The following is a 27,699-nucleotide window of genomic DNA, read 5'->3' as shown; positions in this document are numbered from 1 at the left end:
AGGAGTATCTATAAACTATAAAAAAAAATTTGTGTTGTGTGTGAGATATATTGAGATCTTCAGAATGGAGGCCATCGATTATCTTGCATCACGACAAATCAACCCTAACAACATCTTTTCTAATAATCACGAAATGATGGAGGAGGAGGAAGACATCTCAGGTCTCCTTAAAAACCTAGATCATCTGTTGGAGAAACAGGTGAAAACGTGGTGGGATGTGCTCACCTTTGAGCAATATTTAAAAGAGGGTTTGATCTTTAGAAGCTTGAGGTGGGACATTGCTCCACAGGATGGTCTAGATGATCAATCATTTATGGAGGAATGGTTGTTTTTTTTTTAACAAAATGGGAATCGAACTACAGGCCTTAGTATTAAAAAGAAAGGGGATCAAATTAATGAAGTTGAAGGAACAGATTGAATTAATAAGGTTAAAATTAGAACCCCTTAGTGAAAATAGTCAGGTGAGAGATTTTAATGTCATGATGAAAAAGAAACTTGAGAAGTGGGATAAGGACACACAAAAGAAAAAGGTTAAAAAATATAATAGGGATCTGATGGATTTTAAGAATAATAAAATATATGCATGGCAGTCCTATGGTTCAGCTGATAATAATGATCAAGCGAATCTTGAGACTACAAATAGGGTGGATGAGGGCTCTAAACAGAGCGTTAAAACTAAAGGGGGAAAGGGTAAGACTGGTATTAAAACCGGTAGTAAAACATCTCTACCTCAGAATGCCAAACCTAGAGAGGGGGCTACCCACTTAAGGGCACCAATATCTCAGGGTGGTTACCCTTCACCTGGGAGAGCGCAGATCGAAAGAGAAGGAGTCTTTCCCCCAGCACAATATGTTTCACAACAATCTTACCCGCAGATGATGGGATATCCACACTCCACACCTTATCCACCTTTTAGAGATCAAAGATGGCCACAAGATATACTGGACAGTAACAGGGGCTTCTCGCTACCTATGTATAATAGGTTTACACCACTAGGGCAGGATGTTGCGGAAAGGAGGTACAATGATAATATGTACCCTCCCTACCACCCCCCTCCTCCACCTTTTCTAAATCAGAGGGGGAGAGGAGGGCGTGGAGGGGGAACCCCAAGAGGACGGGGTATAGGGACCCATATGGGACAGAGGAATACACCCTGCATTACAGCGGGCCTACGGGCAAAAACAGAGAGGATGCCGTGCGGGAAAACGAAAGCAATATAGACAATCCAAGAAAAAGGATGAGGGACATGTAGATGGAGGGGTATTCAATCTAAGCAAGGTACAACTAGAAACCAAAGAATTGAATATTCTAAAGACGGGCCTGAAGTGTGCACCGAGAAAAATGATGAATAAATTTGATGTTTATATGGACATTCATAAATATGTGCGTTCTTTAAATGTCAAAAAGCATTTTCTCATGCATCCCTCTAAGGGTTGTTCTATTACGAGTTTAGTTGATACCAGGAGTGATAGTGGTTTAAAAAATCGCTCTTTGTTCAACCCTCAGATCCCCAGCAATCATTTTGTCGAAGTTTTTAAAAATTTAGTACTCAACGATTTGGATGCATTACCTCTTAAGAAAGGTGTCAATGCTCGTTATTTTAAGGATGGGATTAAGTCCTTAGAGGATAGAAAAGATATCATTGTACGCCCGGCGGATAAGGGAGGGGGGGTGGTCGTTTTGGATAAATCCTTTTATGATAGCCAGTTAAAGACACTATTAGGTGACAGCACTACTTATAGAAAATTGGATGGAGACCCTACTGATGAGTATAAAAACCAACTGGAGGCTTTGATCCAATGGGGCTATGGTAAAGGGGTTTTAAATGTTAAAGAAACTAAATATTTGGAACCAAGTGCGTGTAGGATACCAGTTATTTACACCCTACCAAAAATACATAAGGACCAAATTACCCCCCCCCCCCACGTCCGATAGTCAACGGTATAGGTTCAGTTACGGCGAGACTGGGGGAGTATCTTGATAGAGTCCTCCAACCTAGCGTTAAAAACACAAGGGCTTACTTAAGGGATACCACAGATCTCTTAAAGACGCTAAATGAGATACAAATTCCCCCTGATGCTGAAGTTTTTTTGGCAACAGCGGATGTTGCTAGTCTTTACACCATTATCCAACACCAGGATGCACTCCTGGCCCTCAATTGGGCTCTAAGCAGAAGGGATGATATCCCCCATGCTCAAAAGGTGTTTGTGGGCCATGCCTTGGATTTTTGCATGTCCCATAACTACTTTTGGTATGGGGGAGATTTCTACTCACAGAAGGTTGGCGTGGCTATGGGTGCCAAGTATGCCCCAAGCCTGGCCAATCTTTTCATGGCAGAGTGGGAAGATAGGGCTGTTTTCTCTAATAGACCACATCAGTTGATCTTTTACCGGAGGTTTATTGATGATATCTTGATCATCTGGTTGGGTACTGAGCCCGCTATCCACGAATTTGCAGAACAATTGAACTCCAATCTAAATGACATAAGATTGGACTTCAATATCAGTCCTATTTCTGTCAATTTTTTGGATCTCACTATAACTAGAGATGGTGATCACTTCAGTACGATAGTTTATTTTAAGGCTACGGACCGAAATAGTTTTTTGTCAACGATGAGTGGACATCACCCCTCGTGGATAAAGAATGTACCGAAAGGCCAGTTCCTGCGAGTCCGCCGAAATTGTACCACAGATACGGACTTTGCGTCCCAGTCAGGTATATTGAAGGAAAGATTTTTGCAGAAGGGATATGATTGCACTTACCTTGAGAAAGTGATAGAGGAAGTGGGCAATACACCTAGGGATGTATGTCTGCAAGAACGGTTAAAAAGCGATGATCGAACGCAACACCAATTTAAATTCTTGTCGGGTTTCCATCACCAATATAGAGACATAGAATCTATTTTTGCTAAACATTGGCACATTTTGGGGAAAGATAGATATCTGGGTGCGGTTTTACCAACTGCTCCCAGATTCATCTACAGAAGAGCTCCAAACATTGGTGACAGGATAGTCAAGAAGGTTTTGGATCCACCATTGAAAATTACCATCTCTGGGGATCTAAAAGGATTCTTTTCATGCAGGAAGTGCATATGTTGCAGGACGGTTTCAGAGATCAATAGGGGCATTGCTACAGTGACTAACGGGGCCGGGGAATCCTTCCAGATAGAGGAATTCATGACCTGTAACACGACTTATGTAGTATATCTACTGTGGTGCCCATGTAAACTCTATTATGTGGGACGCACTAAAAGGCAATTGAAGGTCCGAATTTCTGAGCACCTTGCGAATATACGAAAGGGGTACAAATACCATAGTGTGTCTATGCACTTTAAAGAGCACCACCAGCAGGATCCAGCCCTGTTACAGTTTTGCGGTATTGACCATGTCCACCATTCTTGGAGGGGTTCAAACCGTATTAGAGACCTGTCACAAAGGGAAACGAGGTGGATTTTCTTGATGAGGAGTTTGGCACCAGCGGGTATGAATATCGAGCTGGATGTCAATAGTTTCATCAATAACTCCTGACAAGATTTTTTGTTTGTTGGGGGGTTGGCCGCCTCGCTGTCCTGTGGTTGTTTTATCAAATGTCCTTTAGATTGTGTTTGAACTGGGATGATATGATCCTTATTGGGGGATAATGCAGCTTATTTATGGTAGTTAGCATTTTTATTGATTTTTTTATGCACATTTCTCATGCATATTTCGGTAAAGAGTTATATTTGATGAGAAAGTTTAATTTTACATATACATTATATATATATTTTTTATTGTTCCTACCATTATGTGAACTCTTAGGCATTGGTTGTGTAAGCTTGATGCTTAAAAATAAGGGTGACATTGAGCATTTTGATTTTAAGTAGGGGGGTTAAATTTACATATATTTTTTTGCAAATTCTCGATATGTTCTCCTCCTCTGACCGATCACTTGTATTGCTTTTTATTTTATTTCGACTTTGATTTTTATTTTCATTTTATATTTATTTTTATTTTTATGTTTATTTTTATTTTTATATTTATCTTATTTTGATTTTTATTTTATTTGTAACTTTATTTTTATTTTCATTTTATTTTTGTTTTTATTTTTATTTTTCTATTTTGTTTTTATTTTTATTTTTATTTTTATTCATATTTTATTTTTTTGCATTATTATATGGCATAGTTATGGTGGATCCACTTAGGTTGCTATGAGTCGGTGGACATGCGTTTTTTATTGCATATACACACTGCTTTAGGACTCGCTTATTGGAGGTGAGGGGGTCGCTAGTGTGCTATGTGTGATTTAGTTATGTGCACATTTATGGCATCTATGATGGGATTCCGCTTTAAAATAGCATTGTCTGTGGCACTGTTCCCTTTTGGATTTGGATGACATCTCGTTAGGAGTGCAGTGCAGATGACTGAAAATCATTAATATTTTTTCCAGGATATCACTCAGTGCATGATGGTTGCGCAGGTCATGTGGCGTTGTTTCTTGGGTGTATCAAGATGGCGCGGGTGTAGGGGGAGAGCCATGAGTAGGACGGGGGCGTAAGGGGGAAGTCTTTTGAGCCGCTCGCCACAACGAAGTTTAGGTATTGGCGTGTGCGCAACTCATTAGTGACACCGGGGTGTACCATAATGGCGCGGGTGGAGTGGGCGGTCTGGGGTGGTAGGCGGTGTTGTGCGTGAGGACAGCGATGCCTAGACTTGACCAATCAGCACACGAAATTTACGAGCGTCCCTGAATGTTACGCGCATGCGCGCCGAGTGAATGAAAACATTTACTGCTATGTTATGACCGGACAATGAGTTAGAAGGGTAGGTTAATGTGCCTTCTTTGTATTATGTGATTGCATTTGTCCGATCGGGATGTGAGCAATGGGGGGGGATACTGAGAGTGCCTGTCACACATAGAGTCTGTTAGGGGTTGGGGATGGTATTGACGCTGATCCACTTATTGTGGGATTTCGTCGGCCAATTGGAAGATATGGGAGGGGAGTGGTTACATGGAGGGGGAGTGTTTGGTCGTCTGTGGCTGCAAATAAAAGGGGGGTTGTTACAACTGGATAGCCAAACCCATGAGGAAGTCCATTGGACGAAACATGTCGGGGGCGTGGCTATACGGCGACCAGCACACACAGTAATCAAGTTGATAGAAGGCGGAGGGAGGAGAACATACTGATTGAAGGACGGAATATCACCATTTGGCGCTGTTTTCAATTTGAGATATCTGCTGTCAGGTACCACACAGATACCTTGTATAGAGACGGTGCTATGTGACACTACCTAGCCTGCTTCCAGTATACTCACCAATGCTTATGAGGGGAGAACCTTTGAATTGACCAGTGGATTGTCTATTTGAAGTGCCTGTTTTTTATTGGACCCATGTGAGTGTGATTTTAAAATTTGACGTTTTATTAAACTAGCTTTACATTATTGCACTATGGGAAGTTTCTTTTGTCTCCTTGAGGTAATTCTGAGATAATAAGTGACTATCCTCTGCTTGCGAAGTTCTCATAAGAAGTGGCTTGGAGAAAATAATCATCAGTTGTATACACTATAAGCGCTTTTGCCTGACACGAGAGTGCTGGGCAATACCTTTGGTGAGTTTTTTATACAAGGGGGGCACGAGCACCAAGGGTGCGGTGGAGGCTTTTCACTTGATGGACACTTGGCTACAGAATGTTTATTTGAATTAATCATTTTTTGAACTATTGCCACCATTAGGATTACTGCTTTCCATCAATTTTCCTTGATTGAAGATTAATCGAACTCACTTTGGAACTACACATTTGTATTAGAGCACCATTTGTTCTTGTGGTCATTTTTTATTTTTCACCTTTGTCACTTACTCACAGTATCACTATTTGTGTGATTTATATAATATATATATTTTTTTGACTGTAAATTTTTTTTTGTTTGATTGTATTTTTTGTTGCTATTTCATCAATATTGATTGTATTGTTGATTATTTTTTATGCACATTTTTTTTTTTTTCATGTTGGGTATCTTTTAGTTATTATAGCACACTGCTAATCAACAGTGTGGATTTTGTTTAGCGCCACTAGGTGCCTTTGTTTGCATTTCGAGTGATAGAATTGCTTTCTTTCCACCTTCTGATAGATATATTTAATTTTTTAAGTGGCAGCTGGAGGGAGGGGGTGTGTGAGCGCTGTGATGATACACTAATTGGGAGGTCATTGAGAGTGTATCTTAAGTTGTTTATCTATAAACTCCTACTTACAACTAGGAGACTCTAGGGTTGGTCGTATTTCATGCCATAAAGCAAATAGGACAATTTTGGTGTTTTTTGGTTAACTCCTTCACACTAATAATGACAAAGTATAGTGAAAGACTTATAAAGCAGAAAATAATTGTTACACTTACCAGGCAAAAGACTGCTAAAGGCAACAGTCCTCTGGCCAACAAAATCCCGTCCTATTGGATCATGGTCCCATACTAAGAACCTCACAAGTGCTATCTCTGGCATGTGGACGGTAAATGTAAGGGTCTCCTCCCACACTGGATTGAATCCTGAGATAAATATTGCATAAAATGCAAAGACAACATTACATTGCAATTATGGTATGTTGTGGTTCATCTCAATAATTGGTATTATAAGTAAACATACATATGAATATCATCTCAGCCCAGAGGGCTAAAATGCTTACATTTCTGTAGAAAATGCTACTTCGGACACCCTCCATTGTTGGTCATGTGACAAGGCATTTTGGTGACACAATCTCTGCTGAAGGGGAGGAAAAGTCAATCTGTGATCTGATCCTCCCTTCAGGCAGGAAAGGGAACTTTTGTTTTTGTTTCTGACCTGCAAAAGTAAAGGCATCACATACTAGCACATTATGTTAAACTTACCTGCAAACGAAGACCCACTCGTCACTGCTGGAGGCCACATCCATCTTCACCCGCCTTCCTTCCGGTCTGTGGACTCCGGCTGTGTGGCTGGTCGGAGGTGCGTGATGTCACTCCTGTGCATACGTGCGGGAGTCGCCAGTCACGTCACGGGGTTCTGAAGAAATGGCACAAGTGGCCGTTTCTTCAGAGCACATGCACCGATGACATAAACAGTGCATATACAGTAAATATCTCCTAAACAGCGCACTCTTAGGAGATATTTACAGTACTTATAGGTAAGCCTTATTATAGGCTTGCCTATAGGTACAAACAATAAATGGGACTTTACTTCATCTTTCATGGTCCCATGGACAGCAGCTCAGAAAATGTCTTGATATAGACACAACTGTTCAAACTGTAAGCCCTGCAGGAAGAATGAGGCTACCAATCATATGACACAGGCTTCTGTGGGAGGTTCTGTGTGTTCTGTGTGAGGTTCTGCAGGACCTGCACTATGTTCTGAACCTGTAGCATCCTGTCAGCTGGTACAATCTGGTATCTCTATCTGCTACATTTTCCAAGTGTCACTCAGTGGCTAGAAAATACTTATTTTGTTTGTGGGAGGACACATCTTTTCCCCCCAAAAAGTTAAATTTCCTTTTTAAAGTTAATTGAGTTTTATCTCTTTACAGTACTAGGTCTGTTTTTCTTATCCTAAATTGTGCACAGATTTATACTGTAAATCACAGAGCATTTTTAATACTAAGCCTTCTTGAAACATCAAAACGCTGCTGCTTAAATTACATATATTATCTTGTTACTTTTAATTAATGTGAAGGCAGTCTGCTGTCTCTAATATTTTCATCTTGAAAACAACATTCCGTAATTTTATGTTTACCAAAGAACGAGATTTGGAAAATTATTTTGAAAGAAAAAAAAGCAGTTGCAGAACTAATTATGCATGTTCTAGCTGTGTATTTCATCATCTATATTTTAGAATGGGAAATGAAGATGAAGAAAATCTTGTCAATGACTCATTGTGGGTATTCTGCATACCTAGATGTAATGAAGTCTAATTCCTGGACTAATTATCTAGGTAGAGGAAGTCTAGCATGCAAATACACTAATTAGGGATGATGCTGGTGCAGTGTTTGGAACATAGTCACTTTCTGACCAAGTAACCAAGTGTTCTACAAAGTTGCAACGCTAAGGTATGTTCCGTTTGCTAAATATTAATATGAACAAAGTATTTAAAAAAGACAAGACTTTTACATGGCATAATGCAACAGCTTGGCTTTGGCTTTTTTTAAAATATGGAATTCAGATTAAATGGTTGGTTATCTGAAAATGGAACAATTCAGTAAACCCATGAATGGACAATGAAGGAGCATCAGTATAATGGTAAGGTCATCACCATTATCTCTCCACAGGAAGCTCTCAGTGTTAGATAGGCACCAGTTAGCAATGCAGTAGACCAGCACAGTCTTCTAGTGCTGCCCATATTGATGCCAGTCTAAGTGCTCCCATGTAAGAGATAAGGCTAATACATTTTTATTTAGATACTTTAGTTAGCTGAAAAAAAATTCCAAGGAGCTTAGCACTTAACAGGATTTTCTTTTATTCTCTTCTATATGTAATAGGTCGCTTTTTGCTAAAAAATTTAGGAAATCACCTCCAAAAAGTCTAACTACAGAATGCCCTTGAACCAAAATAAAAAGAAGCAGCACTCACATCATGCTCTTGTCAGATTTACTAGCCAGTTCCAACACTGCTGTTGGCTGCTGGGTCACTGATAAGAACATGTCAAACCCAACCATCTAGCCACAAATGTTTCCCAGAACCGCACACCAATACAGTGAATCATAAAATAAATGATCATAAAATGGCTTCAGCAGGCTCTCCACCCATCAGAAAAGCCACCCGTGTAGGGCTTAATCATAGCAAATGCTCTTGTGTCATGCAAAATAAATGTATTATATCAAGTATCATTGCTGAACATGTAAAAATCCCATGGTTTAGGTACAACAGTTCACATCGAATACAGTAAAAGAATCTTTAACAACATGATCATGTGTTAAAAAAACAAATGATCTAGATCTTGAAGCACTGTTATTGATGTCAATAAACTTTACAAAAATATCTAACACACTATAATAGATACAAAAAACATTAAGCCTGGATTCATGCCTATGCTTTACACACTGCACAGGCAATTTAAGGGGAGTGGAGCCTCATTACTTTCTATTGGGCCCCCAAAGGATTTTAAGGCTGTAAACAACACAACTGACAATTTAACACTTTACAACGCAATGATGTGGATACACATTGTGGTGATTTGGGTTTGCCAACATATGCTAAAATGGGAATGCATAGGTATAAATGGGCCCTGTAGGGTAAGCCTATCTAAAATTTAACAAATCATTTTTTGTAGATACGTGAGGCCGCGTACACACGCGGGGACTGTTCGCTCAACTTTGTCCGCTGAACAGTGTTTCGGCGGACAGTCCGCTCGTGTGTGGGCTTTCAGCGGACAGTCTACTGAACAAAGTTTTTCGGAAATTCCGAAAAACTGTCCGCTGAAACTTTGTTTCAGCGAACAGTCCCCTCGTGTGTAGGCTTGTTCATCAAACTAAGTTCCGCGCATGCTCAGAAAGGATTTACACGCCGAAGTTTGCATTGCAGTGTATAGGACGTCGTTTTCTAGTCCCGTCGTACGTGCCGTTCACGTCATCGCGCACGGTTTCAGCGGACTGTTCGTTCGTCGTGTGTGGCCAAGTCCGTCCATGCTAATTTTGAGCGGACTGTCCGCTGAAACTGTTTGACGGACAAAGTTGAGCGAACAGTCCCCGCGTGTGTACGCGGCCTGAGAGTTTGATCACCTGACAGTTTCTTGTATGTATCAGTGACCATTGTAAGGGGTACCACAATTCCCCTTTGTTGCATTTTTTAAATATAGTATGGAAAAAATCTCACTGGAGATGGAACACAAAGATCTAAGGGACACCTAATCTTAGCCAGAGTATGGTAGTGAGAATTGTTGGACACATAGAATCCAGGAGCTGACTTAGTCCAGTAGGCTCCACACACACACACACACACACACACACATATATATATATATATATATATATATATAATATAACTTTTGGATGCATATCCTCTTCAATGGGTGAAATGTGTATCAAGCTCAGATTAATTGACAAAAGAAAATTTGCAGCTGCTCACTATATTTGTTTTAGAGGTTGCATATGGTGGACCTGTTCTATGCGGAGCAGATTTTGGACCAAAGTGTTTAAGCTATTACAAATTTTATTAGTTGTTCCTTCCCACGAGATCCTTGTACTTCTTCATCTCAAACCTCCCTTTCTCACTGAGCCCCAATTTAAATGAACCACTTTTGTACTGCTAGCCACTATTGCAGAAACTATTGCAAGGGTTTGGAAGAAGCAACCCACACAATTAACGAAAGTCCATCAACACATAAACACATTCTTTATCGAGAAACTTACTAGCATTCTCCTGATGTCTCAAAAGGAAATTTCTTTCTTTGTGGGCTCCATGGATTTAATAAACGTACCCCTCACTTTCACCTGAAAGCTATGCCTTACTGCAGGTAGTATAATTCTGTGGGGAACATGTAGAGAGCCTCTGTGTCCTCTTTCTCCTATCTCCTCATTCGCCACACCCTTTCTAGCTTCTCTATCTTCTTACTCTCCCCCGCTCTACTTTCTCCTCTTCCTTTCTCTTTCATTGATTTTTTTTTTAGGAGGGACAATGTCTCCGTCCCCCCTACTCTTTTTTTTTTTTTTGTTCTGGACCTTTTACATACTCAATCAATGCATCATGAGCTCAGAAGATTACAAGATTTCCAGGTTCATTAATATGTGGCATTAATGACCCTTACCATCTCAACACCTAATTATAATATGTAAAACTCTCTCTGACTCTGTTAATATTCTTTGAAGACATTTTCAATAGAAACTCTTTGAATGTGCAAATGCATAGACATATCATAGCTGATAAAAGACAAGAGGTTTTCTTTTCAAAATCTTTTACAAATCATAGCCATAATTAACATAAAACAAATTACCATTGTCGTCCACCACTCTAGTCTGCTCTTTGCAGCAGTCAACAGGCAGACCAATCATTTCTACTTCAACATAAGGGTCAATGATCTGTAAAAATGCAGGCATTTGTATAAATCAAGAAGCAATTTAGAATAAGATGAATTGTTCAACAGCAATCAGTAATGGATTATCCAATAATAATCATTCAGACAGTTTGAAAGTATATGAGACATTGTCATATTATAACCCGCTACCTCTCTATGTAAAATCAGGTATGGAAGTTACATTTCAGGGGACAATGATAATGATGATAGCAGATTTTATGGCAGAAGTGTATTGAATGGTGTCCATAATCAGAACAATGATGATGATGCGAGAGTTAAAATTAATTTTGACTGAGGACTATGATAAATTTGATGATAATCTATAGCTCTCACTATATAATGATGATAATGAGTAATAGATGAGGATGGGTAATGATGAGAATGATGACAGAATATTGCTAATTAATGATGGCGACAGTGATAGTGGACAATAATAACACATTATCATAGATAGATAGATAAATAGACTAGGGATAGATTCACACTGATTCGGTATGAGTTTAATCCGTTTTGCAGTAAGATTTGATCAGTGTGAGTCGATGCAGTTCAGAGGTGATTTGGATACAGCTGCTAATGTTTTTTTCTCTCTCTCTTGCTCTCTCTCTCGGCCATGGTCCATTGAAGGGAGAAAGTTGAGACTTGTAGAAAATGCACTGGAATCATGTTATCTTATGATAGATAAGAGTTTGCATGCAGTTACTATTAAATCACACCGCACCTTCTAAACTCACACAAGACCATTTCAAAATTGCATCAGAATCGCGCAGCGTATAACTGAAAGGCCTCCATATAAAGTAATTTCAATTGTCATGTGATTCCATGCATTCTGGAATGCATCAGAAATTGCATCAATGTGAACCTGGGCTAAAATAGTAATATTTTTATCGGTTATAATGTTTATAAGGCCAGTTTACAATTTACACTGTAGAATTTTGCTCAGAACTAGACAAAAATTTAAACACAAGATTTATTTTTCTAAATTCTTAGTATTGCAATAAACTATGCTTTACTGCCTATACTGTTCAGTATTTTGTATTTAAATCAGTTTCGCTATTAAACATTACAGAAAGGAGTGTCAGTGAAGTACCTTATAAGTGAATAACTCACCTCTCCTCGGTCTCCAAGCATAGAATCAGGGGGTTTTGGAAGCTGCTGTCCACTGATAATTTTAAGGATTAGTTGCTTTTTGGGGCTGGCAGGTAATGGATCTCCAGAAAAAGGGTTAAGTACACCTACAGTATTATATAAGATAAACAGGAAGAATAATGTAAGTATACATGCAAGCAGATATCCCCCCCTCCAATTTTTTATTATTTTCTGGATAAGATTTACAAATAAATGGTTACAAGACTGACTATAGCAAACAAGACATTTTAATATCTGTTTATTTTACGATGATAAGCAAAATGAAACTGCAATGAAAAGGAACAGTCCGATGTGTCACTATTTCTCATACGTGTTATTCATTTTTTAAGCAAATCAGTTTATCTATGAAGCAGATTAAGTCATGACACTTAGCCATCTTACAACAGCCCCAATGCATTAAATTGCCTCCTATGCCATTTTGTAGCTCAATATGATTTACTGGGCATCCTTATTAAATTTAACAGCACTAACAATAGAAATAGGACTGCATATATTACACTTTGGGGCCTGCTAATTAAGAAGAGTGGATTACCTTTGCACATCTGCTGGGGTTTGAGGACATAACCACAGTTGCCATTCACCTTGAATTTTGCACGATTTAACTCCATCATTCGTCCTTCTGTTTGATAGTTGAGTGCAACTGAAGGCATAGAAGGAGGGCTAAGTTATGTCTAAAGTACAGTGAACGCCACACAATTATAACAGTAAAGCAGTGATGTAGAAGACATTACTGTATTAATAAAACATTTACTTCCACCAGTTCAAGAGAGCAATGCCATTATATGAATTTAGCAAATAAATTGACAGTTCTGTATCAAGATCTCCAGGGTGCAATAGAATTTACATTTTATCATGAGATTATAGAAAAACCTTTTCACCAAGAGACAGACAATTTTAGCACATAGTAAAATTACACTTCTTTCTGCAAAGTAATTAAAGGATAGGTTCACCATTAGAAACATGGTACATGTAACACCCGTAGTTAGCATGTAACATGTATTTAACATGTTCCTTTTTACTTGGTTCCCACTGCCAGAACCCCCCTTCATGTGAACCCTCCTGCACCCGCTGTCACATTTGAAAGCAGCATGACTGTGCAGGGCTCCGCCCTCACAGCTGTGTCATTTATTCACAGAGATCTGTGAAAGAGAAAACTACAAGCCCTACCTGCCATCCTGGCAGATGGCTTGTAGTTCTTAATGAACTGCAAGGGTGCTGATGATCACCCCAGGGTTTATTTACAAGCCCTGAAGCTTTCAAATGACCATTTGGTATGAGGAGAAAGCTGTAGAGCTTGCCTGCATGAGCCTGACATTATGCCCGTGATCCGCTAATCGCGGGTGTAATGCTCTGCAGGTTCCTGTGAAAAAATAGGAAAAGCACATTTTTCCTGCAAATATATGTGCATTTATTATTTTTTTCACAAAGGTTAATTTATACTTTCAAGGAGTTAAAATATTCGAGGTTATACATATCATGGTACACACCTAACTGGATTCCAGCATTCCAATATGGCACGGGGTTAAAGTTACTGGAGTCTATCCTGTATGCAGATGGATATATTCTGGTAAGCTGCTTCTGATTGTACCCCATAAATTGCTCTGACCTCTGCTGAACCACTTGATGTGCTCTGGTCTCACTAAAAGATAAAACATTTCCTGTGGAACCTGAAATAAACCAGAATTAAAAGTCAAAGAAGAACATAACATTTTAGTCACCTCTTTTGGGAAAGGTTAAATAAGACAGTGGTGAACATATCAGTGGGAGCATTAATAGTTCACTTGATATAGAAAGGATGCTGTCCTACAATAAAAAGGTTTGATTTGATCCAAAAACAGGGTCAAATAGCTGGATCAGTATGTTTTGCTTTCATGATAGACAGGCAGATAGATAGCTAGATAGATAGATAGATAGATAGATAGAGATAGATAGATAGATATTAGTTACATAGATAGATAGATAGATAGATAGATAGATAGATAGATAGATAGATAGATAGATAGATAGATAGATAGATAGATAGATAGATATCAGTTACATAGTAGGTGAGGTTGGAAAAAGACCATTAAGTCCAACCTATGTGTGTGATTATATGTCAGTATTGCATTGTATATCCCTGTACGTTGCAGTCGTTCAGGTGTTTATCTTAACGTTTTTTTAAACTATCGATGCCCCCCCCCCCCCGCTGAAACCATCGTCTGTGTAAGGGAATTCCACACCCCTGCCGCACTTACAGTAAAGAACCCTCTACGCAGTTTAAGGTTAAACCTCTTTTCTTCTAATTTTAGAGTGTGGCCACATGTCTTATTAAACTCCCTTCTGCAAAAAAGTTCTATCCCTATTGTGGGGTCACCAGAATGGTATTTGTAAATTTAAATCAAAATCATATCCCCTCTCAAGTGTCTCTTCTCCAGAGAGAATAAGTTCAGTGCTTGCAACCTTTCTTCATAACTAATATCCTCCAGACCCTTTATTAGCTTTGTTGTCCTCCTTTGTTCTTGCTCCATTTCCAGTATAATCCTTCCTAAGGACTGGTGCCCAGAACTGGACAGCATACTCCAGGCCAGACCAAAGTCTTGTAGAGTGGGAGAATTATCACTTTATGCCTGGAGTTAATCCCATTTTTAATGCAAGCCAGTATTCGGTTTGCTTTGTTAGCAGCAACTTTGCATCACATGCCATTGCTAAGCCTATCATCTACTAGGACTCCCAGGTCCTTTTCCATCCTAGATTCCCCCCAGAGGCTCTCCTCCCAGTGTATAGATTGCATTCATATTTTTGCCACCCAAATTCATTATTTTACATTTTTATACATTAAACCTTATTTGCCATGTAGTTGCCCACCCCATTAATTTGTTCAGATCTTCTTGCAAAGTTTATCACCACCCTCTGAACTCGCCCTTGTGGGCAGTTTTCAATCTATGTACTCACCCTATGGTCCATGCCAACGGACCTTACTTTGCACAGTAAATGTTTATGGGGAACTGTGTCAAATGCTTTTGCAAAATACAGATACACCATGTCTACGGGTCTTTCTTTATCTAGATGGCAGCTCACCTCCTCATAGAAGATTAATAGATTGGTTTGGCAAGAACTATTCTTCATGAATCCATGCTGATTAATGCTAATGATCCGGTTTTCATTACTAAAATCCTGTATATAGTCCCTTATCATCCCCCCCCCCCCCCCAAGAGCTTGCATACTATTAATGTTAGGCTAACCTACCTGGTTTGTAATTCCCAGGCATGTATTTTGGGCCTTTTTTAAATGTTGGTGCTTCATTGCCTTTTCTCCAATTAGCTGGCACCATTCCATTCATTAGACAGTCAACAAAAAGTAGGAACAATGGTCTGGTAATTATTTGTACCCTCGGGTGAAAGCCATCTGGTCCTGGTGATTTATTAATGTTAAGTTTCCCAAGTCCACTTCTAATTCTGTCCTCTGTTAGCCATGAGGGTGCTTCCTGTAATGTGTCATGAGGACAACCACTGCAGTTTAGGTTACTTAAGCCCCCTGATTCCCTCATGAAGACTGAGGAGAAGAATAAATTCAATACCTTCACCATCTCCCCATCCTATGTAATCAGATGTCCTTCCTCATTCTTTATTGGGGCGATATATTTTTTTACTGTTATATACTTAAAAAATTTATTGGGATTTTTTTTGCTCTTCTCCGCTATGTGTCTTTCGTGTTCCATCTTAGCCGCCCTAATTGCACCTTTACATATTTTGTTGCATTCTTTGTAAAGTCTGAAAGCTGAGGATGATCCCTCAGTCTTGTATTTTTTTGAAGGCCTTCTCCTTTGCTTTTATATGCATTTTTACATTAGATGACAAAAAGAGGAATTTGCGCTATTAAATGGAGTGCTAAAGCTGCAACTCAAGGTGATGTACAACACCAGAAAAACTATAAAACAAAAATAGCTGCGCTAATGGTGAAAAGAAAATTGAATACAGAGGAAAAAATATATATCACACACACATATAAAAATGATATATACATATGCATCACACCAGGAATGCGATAATATTAAATGGAACTTCCAGACACAATATCAAAGGGGGCAAGGTTCAAAAGCTGGAAGTCAATGAGAACGCCAGGTTGGTGAATAGCTCACAGTTGTTGCAGACGGCAGTGGGAGATCTTCACTACCCCAGAGTGGGTGACATGCCTAATCTATAGGCTATCTGGTAAGCCTACACCTCTTAAGGTGGTGGATTACACTGTCTCACGTTTTATGAAGATTTGCCACAGGGTGCTGCAACACTATCAACGTCTTTACTACAATCACTATAGACTTTATGTTATTTGTGCACATTTACTTTTGAACCTTTAGCACTTTTGATATTGTGTCTGGAGATTCCATTTAATATTATCACACTCCTGGTGTGCTGCATATGTACCGTATATATATATATTTTTTTTTTATATGTGTGTGATATATATTTTTTTCCTCTCTATTCAATTTTCTTTTCACCATTAACGCAGGCCCTTTTGTTTTATATTTTTACATTAGAGTTAAGCCATCCAGGACTTTAGTTCTCTCTTTTAAATGTATTTCACAATGGGATGCACTGGCTGATGCCCTTATTTAATATGCTCTTAAAGCAAACCCTCCGTTTTCTTTGTTTCTAAGATTTTATCCCAATTTATATCTTCTAGCAAGGTTCATAGTTTAGGGATAGATAGATAGATAGATAGATAGATAGATAGATAGATAGATAGATAGATAGATAGATAGATAGATAGATAGATAGATAAACAGGCCCTATGGTAATATTTTTAGGTGCAGGGCCCTGAAATGTGGCTCCTCCAAATTCCTAACAAAAATATCCCCTAAATATTCCTTTACATCTCATCTCATCACAAATAAAACAAATAATATAAAAAAAAATGATGTTTGTGAATATAACATGTCATATTCACAGTTGCAAAGCACCAGCCATTTTATAAACAACTGATCTAGAATGAGATTGCACTAAAATTATTTATACAGACTGGTGAGAAAGCCATGTAAACAGGCAAAACATTCAAACCTTCACTATGTTAAATGTCTTCTACAAATTGAATTGCCTATAAAGCCAAAGTAATGTAAGGAAATCTTTGTGTGCTAGGTCACACTGATCTTTTTATTGTGGAAATGCAGACGTAATAGCATTTGTCTGCCTCATTATATATGAGAATTATTCTGGAAAAGAATACATTCTTAAAATATAAAATATGTGATGTGAAATGGAAAGTTTTCATTACTATGATCAAGTCAGCAAGTTAATAGCTAACCACCCTGTTAACATAATAAGGTTTTCAGCTATATGCTCTTATGGGTTATTTGAGCAGAAAAAAAAGTCTATATAGCTTGTGAATAGATCAACTGAATGTATCAACTGCTATGCAATGCAGCAATGCTTCCATAGGATTTAAATTTGTACAACTCTTGTTTAGATCTCTTCACGTTGGCTTCCATACAGAACAAGCCAAGTAGAATGTGATTAGCTATACAATGGCCTGAATAAACAAGAATTTTCACAGACATATTGGCTTAACACATCTGTGCTTTTTTACAAGAACTAAAGTATAAATGTATAATTCCCTTCCTACTCTCCAGCAAATGATCACGTTTCTAACAAACAGTGCTTAATAATCTCCATTTATAAAAATCTGAGGAAGCCATTTCCTCAGACTGTCTATGCTGATCCACAGAAACCAATAATGTTTCTCCTTTTAATAATAGATGCTGTGGGGATCTCAATTGTCTGAAATAAATGATCTCTAAGAAGCTTTAAGAAATGGTACATGTGTTTTGTTATATAGGTCTCAGTTAGCAACGGTATTAGCAATTGCTTATGAAAACTCTACAACCATCACAGCTTGCAACACAAGTAGTAAGTTATACACACTTGTGCCATGTTTTCACTACCCCTCAAATGCACCCCCTTTTACTGCAGCGGCAGTGGCCAGAGGTGTACATATGCCATGCAGAAGCAAATCAGCCACAGCAGAAATTATACCCCCTTGTGAATGGTGCCGCGCTGCAACTGCCTCACAACCAACTGCCCTACAACCACACAAAACACACATGTTGCACCATGGTTGTCTGGTATTTAGGGGTTAAAACAGGCAGTGAGAAGACCTCCTCACCATCCTCACCATCTAGCAAATGTTTGCATTTACTTATTAAGCACCCAACTGTTAGAATTATGATATTTTTCTTGCCAGCCTTTACCATCACTTTAAGCTATATGCATTACTGGATTATGCCTCACAAGATCCAAGCCACTGTGTGGTATTTGGATACAAACGCTTTTGTACAAACCTTTTAAGTAATGCATGCTTCTAGTATGATACAGGAAAATCATAGAAGCATTTGGATTGCTTAACAAGATAAGCTGCATTGTTTGGATCTATGTCAGGCAAACGTGCAATTATGATAAAAGCTCAAATCGCAGACCACAACAGCAGTAAAGCTCCTTTTACTTCCACAGAAACACTTTAAATCTGAATCAATCTACATAAATGTAACTATAAGATTGAATTTAAAACTGCCAATCTGAGTCTGAATAAACAACAGCAGATATAAACCCTGGTTCTTAGAAATGGTCAAGTAAAACAGTTACGCTCAGGAAAGGGCAAAGCATTAAACAAACAGTACAAACATAACATATGTCAATACCCAAGCCAGATTATATATTTATATATATATATATATATATATATATATATATATATATATATATATATTAGAGCTGTTACTTTTAAAATGTTCGTGTTCGATTAATCGTTTTTTTTTTTAAATTGATTAATAGACTAATTTCGATTAATTATAACGTACATACAGATCCAACTACTTTTAGCTGATCTCCTTGCATTGCAACTCTACGTTAGTCAGTGGCAAATGTGATATACACTATATACAATCACCCGACACTAGTTAGTTTCCACAATTTTTTTTCCCACAGTAGCGTGACAATCCCTCCCACCTCTGGTCTAACTAATCTCTCTCACCTTATGGCATACACCCCTGTGCAAACAGGTGGTCATGCAAGCGGGTATAAAAAGGGTTAACACGGACCATAAACTTCTCTTGCGTCGCCTTAGATCTCAGCAAGGACGCCAGGTCATGGGTAGAAAGAAATATCTCACCGCTTAAGTATAATATAAAATTTTTGTGTTCAAACACAAACTACTCACATAAAGATGATAAAAACACAGCATGTAAAGCCGACAATCATGTTAGTTCCGTAGGGCAGCAGTGGGTGACGTCATGCGTAGCTCCTACCCCGTCTGTGGTACGTTCAATCAGAACTTCAGCATCACTGGACTCCTCCCCCTTCCCTTCGTAGGAGACAGAGGCACTTGGGGAAGGGGGGGAGGAGTCCAGTGACGTCACCGGATCTCTGAGGGAACTCCCTGAAGACCCGGAAGCCAGCGGAGAGGTGAGTACCGATCAAAAGAATTTTGATCAATCAAAAAAATTAATCGATTAATCGAGGAATTCATCTTTAATTTCCACAGCCCTAATATATATATATCAATCGATAATAAATAATAATAATAAACAATAATAAACGCTTATTGCGGTTTTTTTTACCAAAAATATGTAGAAGAATACGTATCGGCCTAAACTGAGGAAATATATTTATATTTATATATTTTTGGGGGATATTTATTATAGCAAAAAGTTTAAAATATTGCATTTTTTTTTTAATTGTCTCTCTATTTTTGTTTATAGCACAAAAAATAAAAACCACAGGGGTGATCAAATGCCACCAAAAGAAAGCTCTATTTGTGGGAAAAAAAGGACGCCAATTTTGTTTGGGAGCCACGTCGTATGACCGTGCAGTTGTCAGTTAAACCGACGCAGTGCCGAATTGCAAAAAGGGGCTTGGTCCTTTAGCTGGAAAATGGTCCTGGCTCAAGTGGTTAAATATTGGTGCTACATTAGCTACATTACCATTCCAGTCAATAGACTGCACATAAAAATTTGGAACAATGGTCTGGCAATCACTTGACGGAATTCCTTAAGAACCCGTGGATGCAAGTTATCTGCTCCTGGTGACTTATGACTGACAGTTGAAGATACAAAAAAAAAAACACAAATAAGCAGTACATTTCTCTAATACTTGCACATCTCTCATGTTGTATCCCTTAAAAACACTGCAAGTAGATAAACATACCTACCGGTATGCCAGAAATGTACTAAGCTAGTCATGCAAATATATATATGCTGTAAAATTACAACATATAGCTTGGCTGTCAGTCCGGCCCAGCTGTCTTTTTCTAAACTACAGAACACCTCTCACTCACCTCATCTCTATTCCAAGATAAGAAACAGAAGTATTGATATTATTGCTTAAGATCAGTGGTTCTCAACCTCAGTCCTCAAGCACCCCCAACGGGCCATCTTTTTGGGAACTTCCCTTAGATAAAATAGCTCTTATCAATACCATGTCAGTGATATTAATTTAAAGCAGTTGTACAAAGTAAAGGAAAATGTGAAAATATGGCCCGTTGGGGGTACTTGAGGACTGAGGTTGAGAATCACTGCTTTAGATAACCCAGGCAGTGCAAACTAGACAGCTATGAATTTCTGACGCCTAATGGATTACAGATCTTATAAAATGCCTTTGAGCTTTCCTGTAGCGGCTCCTCGAGAAGATGTAGCAAAATGGCTCCACGTAAGGGTAAGGAAAAGAAGGAAAAACAGGTTATCAGCCTGGGGCCACAAGTGGCTGAAGGAGAAAATGTGTTTGGAGTCTGCCACATCTTCGCCTCCTTCAACGACACCTTTGTGCATGTGACTGATCTGTCTGGCAAAGAAACAATCTGCCGTGTGACTGGTGGAATGAAGGTCAAGGCTGACAGAGATGAGTCCTCTCCCTATGCCGCTATGTTAGCTGCCCAAGATGTCACTCAGAGGTGCAAGGAGCTTGGCATCACAGCTCTTCACAAGCTGCGTGCCACTGGAGGAAACAGGACCAAGACCCCTGGCCCTGGTGCCCAGTCTGCACTTAGAGCCCTAGCTCGTTCAGGCATGAAAATTGGTCGCATTGAGGACGTGACCCCCATCCCTTCAGACAGCACCCGCAGAAAGGGCGGTCGCCGCGTTCGTCGTCTGTAGTTCTCCTGCTTTGTCTTTCAGTTGTTATTAAAATAATTAGACCAAAAAAAAATGCCTTTGAATGAATATTTAGCAGACCAAAAGGAGCAAATAAAAGATATTTATTATTAAGCTGGGTTTACATACACTTTAATACAGCCTGCCGACATCCACCCATAATTGAAATACCATTGATTGGTGTACTGTCCCTCTATGCCATTTAACCTACTGTAAATTAAGCAGCATACATAAACTGCGTATTGTATGTGTACCACTTCATAATCACCTTTATCTTTTCCTCTTGTGTGCACTAAGAATTAGCTGATAAACAAATGGCTGATAATGATAAATGTCTCATTTGCATGTTTTGCCAAGAAAGAAAGTAATGGTTTGCATAGCCATAGTCATAGCTTTATCCTTACACCATGGATAAACTGTAGGGGGACATTGTTTCTATCATTAAAGAGGAATTAACATTACAAAATAACAAAAGCTTATCTCACAGCACAGAGCTTACACATTTATGAACCACTACTGTGAACCAGATGCTTTTCCAGCAGAATATTATTCTTTCAATGCATCAGCAGCACAGAAAGATTTTAGCCTATAGTATGCAAATACATTCTCACAATGACACATTTATTATGATTTCTAATTTTTAGTACTTTTGCTGGCCCAAAAACTGTAAATTTTAAACCTCAGACCACAAATGTTATATATCGCAGCTTACCAATTCTTAAAGTGGATGTAAACCCTCACATATACCCAGCGAAGTGAATAGCCAAAGACATGGCTAATTGGCTTGTCAAAAATTTGCCCTTTTATATGAATGTGAGTTGGGGACCTTGGATTGTGGGCTCCTTAAGGGTAGGGACCGATGTGAGTGTGCAATGTAGGTGTGGAGCGCTGCGTAAATTGACGGCGCTATATGGGTACCCTAAATAAAATCATGATATAATAGATGAGCATCGTAATGAGACACAACATACAGGGATAGGGACAATTGTAGATACTCACTCAGGTTGAACTGGATGGACTGGTGTCTTTATTCAATATTACTAAATATGTAACTATGATACACAGAGATTAAACAAATCCTTCTACATAAGTTTTTCTTGTTTATCTGCAGTCTTCTCTTTTCTACATCCATTCAAAGTGCTGAATTTAGATAAAATCCTTCTTCATCTGCTAGAAGCACAGAGGAGGAGGTGGAGAGCTGCAGTTAGAGCTCTTCTACAGTGTGTGAGAGCTGATTGGAGGAAAGGGACACACCCCCTTCACACACAGCACAGGACTGATGGAAGGATGCATCAGCTGCATTCTGAATAGACAAGCTGTGTGCTGTGCTCTCCTCCCCATTACAAATTTATGTCAAAAAGTGTCAGGAAAACTTCAAATATGACTCATAACCGATAGCAGAGGAATGAAGCAGCAGAGAGAAACACACTTAGAGCTTTGGAGAATGACAAATAAACACTACAGATATATGAGGTTTGTTCGGATTTTATAACTGAGGTTTACAACCACTTTAAATGTATTGGCTACATTCGTTTTCTTATTTTTTAGGCATTTTTCCTTAATTTTGACCTGGTGATTTGGCCACTAACACACTTTCTGTCTTAGGCCGGGTTCACACCGCTGCGATGCGGGAATGCCGCGAATCCGCAGCGTTTTCCCGCATCGCATTACTCCCGCCGGCAGTTCACACTGCCCTATGCGGACGGCTGGGAGTGTCAATGATATGTTAATGACACCCCCAGATCCGTCCGCATATCGCAGTGCGATCTGCCGACTCGCACAGGAATCGGATCGCATGGTGTGAACCCCCATGCGATCCGATTCTGTTGCGGACCAAAAAAAGGGTCCCGCGCGAGTTTGCTGCGGGACCGATGCGAATTCAGCCATACTATCTGTATGGCTGTACTCGCATCGCTACGGAGATCGGATGTGATTTGCGGTGCGAATCACATCCGGATCTCCCCCCGCAGCAGTGTGAACCCAGCCTTAAGGTGTTTCCAAGCTGGACAGAGGAGTAACAGAGACACTTTTGGACAGCAGCATTGCCAATCTGGAGAGATGACAGTGTTAGGTGAACTAATAGATTTAGATGGATGTGACTAACAAAATAAAGTCGAACTCCAGCTAACACTTTTTAAGTAGGTATAGACAATTTTTTTTTTTCCTTTTTGGGATAAAGATTTTACATAAATGAATAAAAGCTGACCATTATAAGTAGGCCTATCAGCGTTAAATGGCTTGCCTCAACCTTTAACTGACACTTTTTCTGGACAGCTTGGTCTGTTAAAGGATGTTAAGAAAAATAACAGACTTATTGGCTGGATCACCTGGTTAAAATATAGGAAAAAAGTCTAAAAATTTTAATGAATACAGCCACCCCATCTAAGAATCTGGTAAGCTACAATATAATACAGTTTTGATTTTGGGTTTAGATATGTTATTTAAACCAAAAACCTCACAATATGGAACACAAGCATATACACCAGTTCTCCAAGTGATAGGCTTTTTGAGTTTATAGCGCAAAAAATAAATACCGCAGAGGTGATCAAATACCACCAAAAGAAAGCTCTATTTGTGGGAAAAAAAGGACGTCAATTTTGTATGGGAGCCACGTCACACAACCACGCAATTGTCAGTTAAAGCAGTCAGTTAAAGCAGTGCCGAATCGCAAAAAGTGCTCTGGTCAGGAAGGGGGTAAATTCTCCCAGGGCTGAAGCGGTTAAAGTGACTCTGTCAGGGGAAAAGTATGGCAAACCAGCACCAGTGAGAATGACAGTGGCAAAAATCTGCTGATTGCTGCAGCTGTTTCAGCCAATGTAGGTAAACGCCAACCCTGCGGACAGCCACTGATAGTTGCAGCCCCCGCAGATCTGTCATTAAGGCTGGGTTCACACCACAGTTCGCACGGAGATCAGATGTGATTTGCACTGCAGTGCGGTGCGAATCACATCCGGATCTCCCCCGCAGCAGTGTGAACCCGGCCTAAAAGGTACAGAACTCAGCGGACACACTCACAAGTGGCTAAAATAGTTGCAGGAATCAGCAGATTCCTGCCACTGTCATTTGCACCAGTGCTAGTTGCCCATGTGAATGGAGCCTTGCTCAGACATACTAAAGCCAAGAAATGCCAGGCAGCAGGTCTGGAAATGGCAATCTCCATGACAAAGTCACTTTAACATAATTTAAATATGACCACAGGTATAAGTAACAAACAGCAACAAAAAGCAATAAATGAAAGTCCATAAAAGTTTAAAAAAGCACTGACTAAACCATTGGTCCCAAAAGAATATAAAATGTAGAACCATCCATTCGCAACACAATCCAACCACTCCCACGCCCAACTGGCATTGAGGCTGTACCATGATTTCTGCACCAAGCTTAGTATTAGCAACACCCCTGCCACACCTTTAAGAAAGCATCACCTATAGGTTTCAGGCTATGACCAATTGTCAGAATGATGGTATTAGTGTACACCTCTTCTAGTCTCAAGTATTGTCCCAGATTTCCTCACTGAGCCCTGCTGCTGGCCAGGAGCAGAATGCAGCACTGCAGCAGTGTGTGGGTCAAGGAAACTTTCATCTGCAATGCAGGTACCAGCTTCACCTACTGGTTTGTGCCATGCTCCCAATACACCAATAAAGCACTTTGCCTGTGGGCATTTTATATTTTGGAAGCTAACACTCTATTGGATCTCACCATAGATTCATATCCTTTGCTATACATCATAAGACATACCGCACTCTCCACCCCAGATTCATCAGAGTTACTTAAATAGTCTTTTCAATATTTCAAACCTATAGCAGAAGGTTATTTTCTAAATGGAATAAAAAGATAAAAAATGCTTTTCTCTACAATAGACATATAAAATACATGAAAATTGGATTATAACTTACCATCATCTATGATGTCCTGTGCGGCCACTGAGTTTGTGTAAACAACCAAGTCAGACAGCGCTCGACATAATTTCATCGTCTTCCTTCGACGGCCAAGTCTGTTAAGTGGTAGTTGTAGAAAAACTGTTAATAGTAATCAATTATATATTGGCATAGGTTGAAAGATGTGCATCCATTGACTTTACCTTTTTTTTTTTTATCTAAATACCAGTTAATTTATTAGAAGGCCAAAATTCTTTGTAATTCATTGTAAAATTTGCTTTAACAAATCCTACCTAACCTCTACCTGGCTAAATACAGTATCTGGTTCAACACGCAAAAATGTTACTAACCCAACATCTGACCTATTTTTAAATCTGCCTTGCGTGTAAACCAGATCTCTTGGGGGAAAGTGTTGTGCAGTTTCACACCTCTCGCAGAAAATAACTTTTTCACAACAGAAGGTTAAATCTTTTCATCATGTCAAGACCTTAAGACCCCTTTCACACTGAGGCATTTTTCAGGCGCTTTTGGGCTTAAAATAGTAAAGTGCCTGAAAAATGCCTCCCCTACATCCCCGTTGTGAAAGCCCGAGTGCTTGCATACTGGGGCAGTGCGCTTGCAGGACATTAGAAAAAGTCCTGCAAGCAGCAGCTTTTCGGGTGGCTCCTCAACCGCTCATACCCATTGAAATGAATGGGCACCGCTGTCGAAGCGCATGCAAAGCGCTTCGGCAGCGGCACCACATGGGCGCAATTAAACCATTTATTCAGCTGATAGCTGCCAAATAGTGCCGCTAGAACTAGTGGCGTTTTACCATCAATGCCCGCCCACCCCAGTGTGAAAGCAGCCTAAGTGCCCGTTCACACAGGGGCGACGCGACTTGCAGTGCGACTCACAGACGCGACCTGCACACGACTTCAGCGGCGACTTGCAAAATGACTTCTGTATAGAAGTCAATGCAAGTCGCCTGAAGTCGCCCCGAAAATACTACAGGAACCTTTTTCTAAGTCGGAGCGACTTGAGTCGCTCCTATTAGAACGGTTCCATAGTACAGAACGGAGCGCGACTTGTCAGGCGGCTAAGTCGCCTGACAAGTCGCGGTAGTGTGAACGGGCACTAAGTCTTCTGTGGTGACCATGATGTAACAGCCAGACAGGGGGTATTCTACACAGGCAATGCATAGATTTATTATCACAACAGAGAGAAAGATAATAATGATGAATTGGTAATCCTAAAAAAAATGTGTCCAATCAAATAGAAGCGGTGCTCACAGGTTTTAGAGTTATGCCCAAGGCTACATTGTTTGGGGGGCACCAATCACTTTTGTAAAAGTCAGAAAAAGTTAATGTACCAAGTACTGCCAAATAATTTTGTGAGAAGGTAGATATATATGACTTCTTAAGACACTGTTTACATTCTGACAGCATAGATATTTAAATATTAAAAATAGTTTATTTTGTAGCCTCAGAACCCTCTTCAGAACTTCTTTAAAATACACTCTGAAACATATTGAATACAGAAAAGTACTTTACCATGTAGAATACATACACAAAATACAGGCTTGATTAACAGAGATACAAAAAAGGTCAGCCCTGATCTCCAGAGGGGGGTCCAAAGCCACCCTAATCAAAAGGAACCCCTTACTTTAATGAGAAAAGCCTCCATTGTAAAAAAATAATTCATAAACGAAATCAAACAATACAAATAATGGATGTATAAAATTATTTCTACAACTGCATTAGGTTAACATTAGTCCCCTCTCCAAACTTCAATTACATATATTTTGTTTTCCTATAGAAATGCAATAGACTGATATCATTCCTCTGGCTTCCTTCATGTAACCCCAAATTTATACTAATCATTTCCTTGGTGCCAGATGTGCCACTATAACTAATATGTTTCCTGCACAGCAGTATCTGCATATACACAAGTGTTTAGTGGTGAACACCATAATCTGATGTTTCTGCAGCCATATTATAGAAGTGGACTGAAAGAGGAACTGAAACTATTTAGGTAAATCTGTACTGACATTTTTTAAAGTAAAAAGGGATGTATATGTTATTATTATTATTATTACTATTATTATTATTATTAATAAGATAATTTAATTTAGGATAACAAATTGATGACAATGATTTTGGTTTTCTAAAGAGAGACCACCTCAGTAGTTTCTCTTTAATTAAAATTCTACATATCATATCAAAGCAACAGAGTGAGGGTTCAGACATCTGACATATTCAGTTTTCTGTGTAATTTAGCCCGGTTAACATATGAAAATTAGTCTAGACGCATCACTTCTTAAAAACAAACACAAAATAACATATAACACAAGTGAAAATGCATGTACATTTGTTCTACTAAAACCGGGCAAAAACAAATGTCATTAGATTCTTTCCTGTGATGGCGAATGTTTTACATTAATTTAAAATGGAAAATACAGCATTTGGCTATCAGATGGTGCTAAGTATCACAGGGTTTCCTATGATATTAAGCACTTCTAGTGACCAAATGTGAGGAAAGTGGGTGGTCCTTAAAAATCATAACCATGAATATAAAAAT

General features: G+C 39.2%; 1 protein-coding gene and 1 pseudogene across 6 annotated transcripts in view; one reads left to right on the top strand and one right to left on the bottom strand.

Annotated features, from left to right (window-relative positions):
- PLCH1 (phospholipase C eta 1) overlaps positions 1–27,699 on the bottom strand; it is a 400,513-nt gene that overhangs the window by 19,370 nt on the left and 353,444 nt on the right. For all 6 annotated transcript variants that reach the window (XM_077488115.1, XM_077488116.1, XM_077488114.1 and 3 more), the window contains 6 exons: positions 25,159–25,256; positions 13,638–13,817; positions 12,683–12,790; positions 12,112–12,236; positions 10,924–11,008; positions 6,369–6,515 (listed from right to left, as the gene is read on the bottom strand). In XM_077488115.1, coding sequence (XP_077344241.1) covers positions 6,369–6,515; positions 10,924–11,008; positions 12,112–12,236; positions 12,683–12,790; positions 13,638–13,817; positions 25,159–25,256 — 743 coding nt within the window. The remainder of the gene's footprint in view (positions 1–6,368; positions 6,516–10,923; positions 11,009–12,111; positions 12,237–12,682; positions 12,791–13,637; positions 13,818–25,158; positions 25,257–27,699) is intronic.
- Positions 20,786–21,320, top strand: LOC143988498 (small ribosomal subunit protein uS11 pseudogene; annotated as a pseudogene).

The sequence above is a fragment of the Lithobates pipiens genome, unplaced genomic scaffold, assembly GCF_037356315.1.
Source record: "Lithobates pipiens isolate NorthernLeopardFrog02 unplaced genomic scaffold, aLitPip1_a1.2 Scaffold_18, whole genome shotgun sequence".
Classification (NCBI taxonomy): domain Eukaryota; kingdom Metazoa; phylum Chordata; class Amphibia; order Anura; family Ranidae; genus Lithobates; species Lithobates pipiens.
The sequence above is the reverse complement of the archived record's forward strand: the minus strand, read 5'-3'. Positions and strand labels throughout refer to the sequence as shown.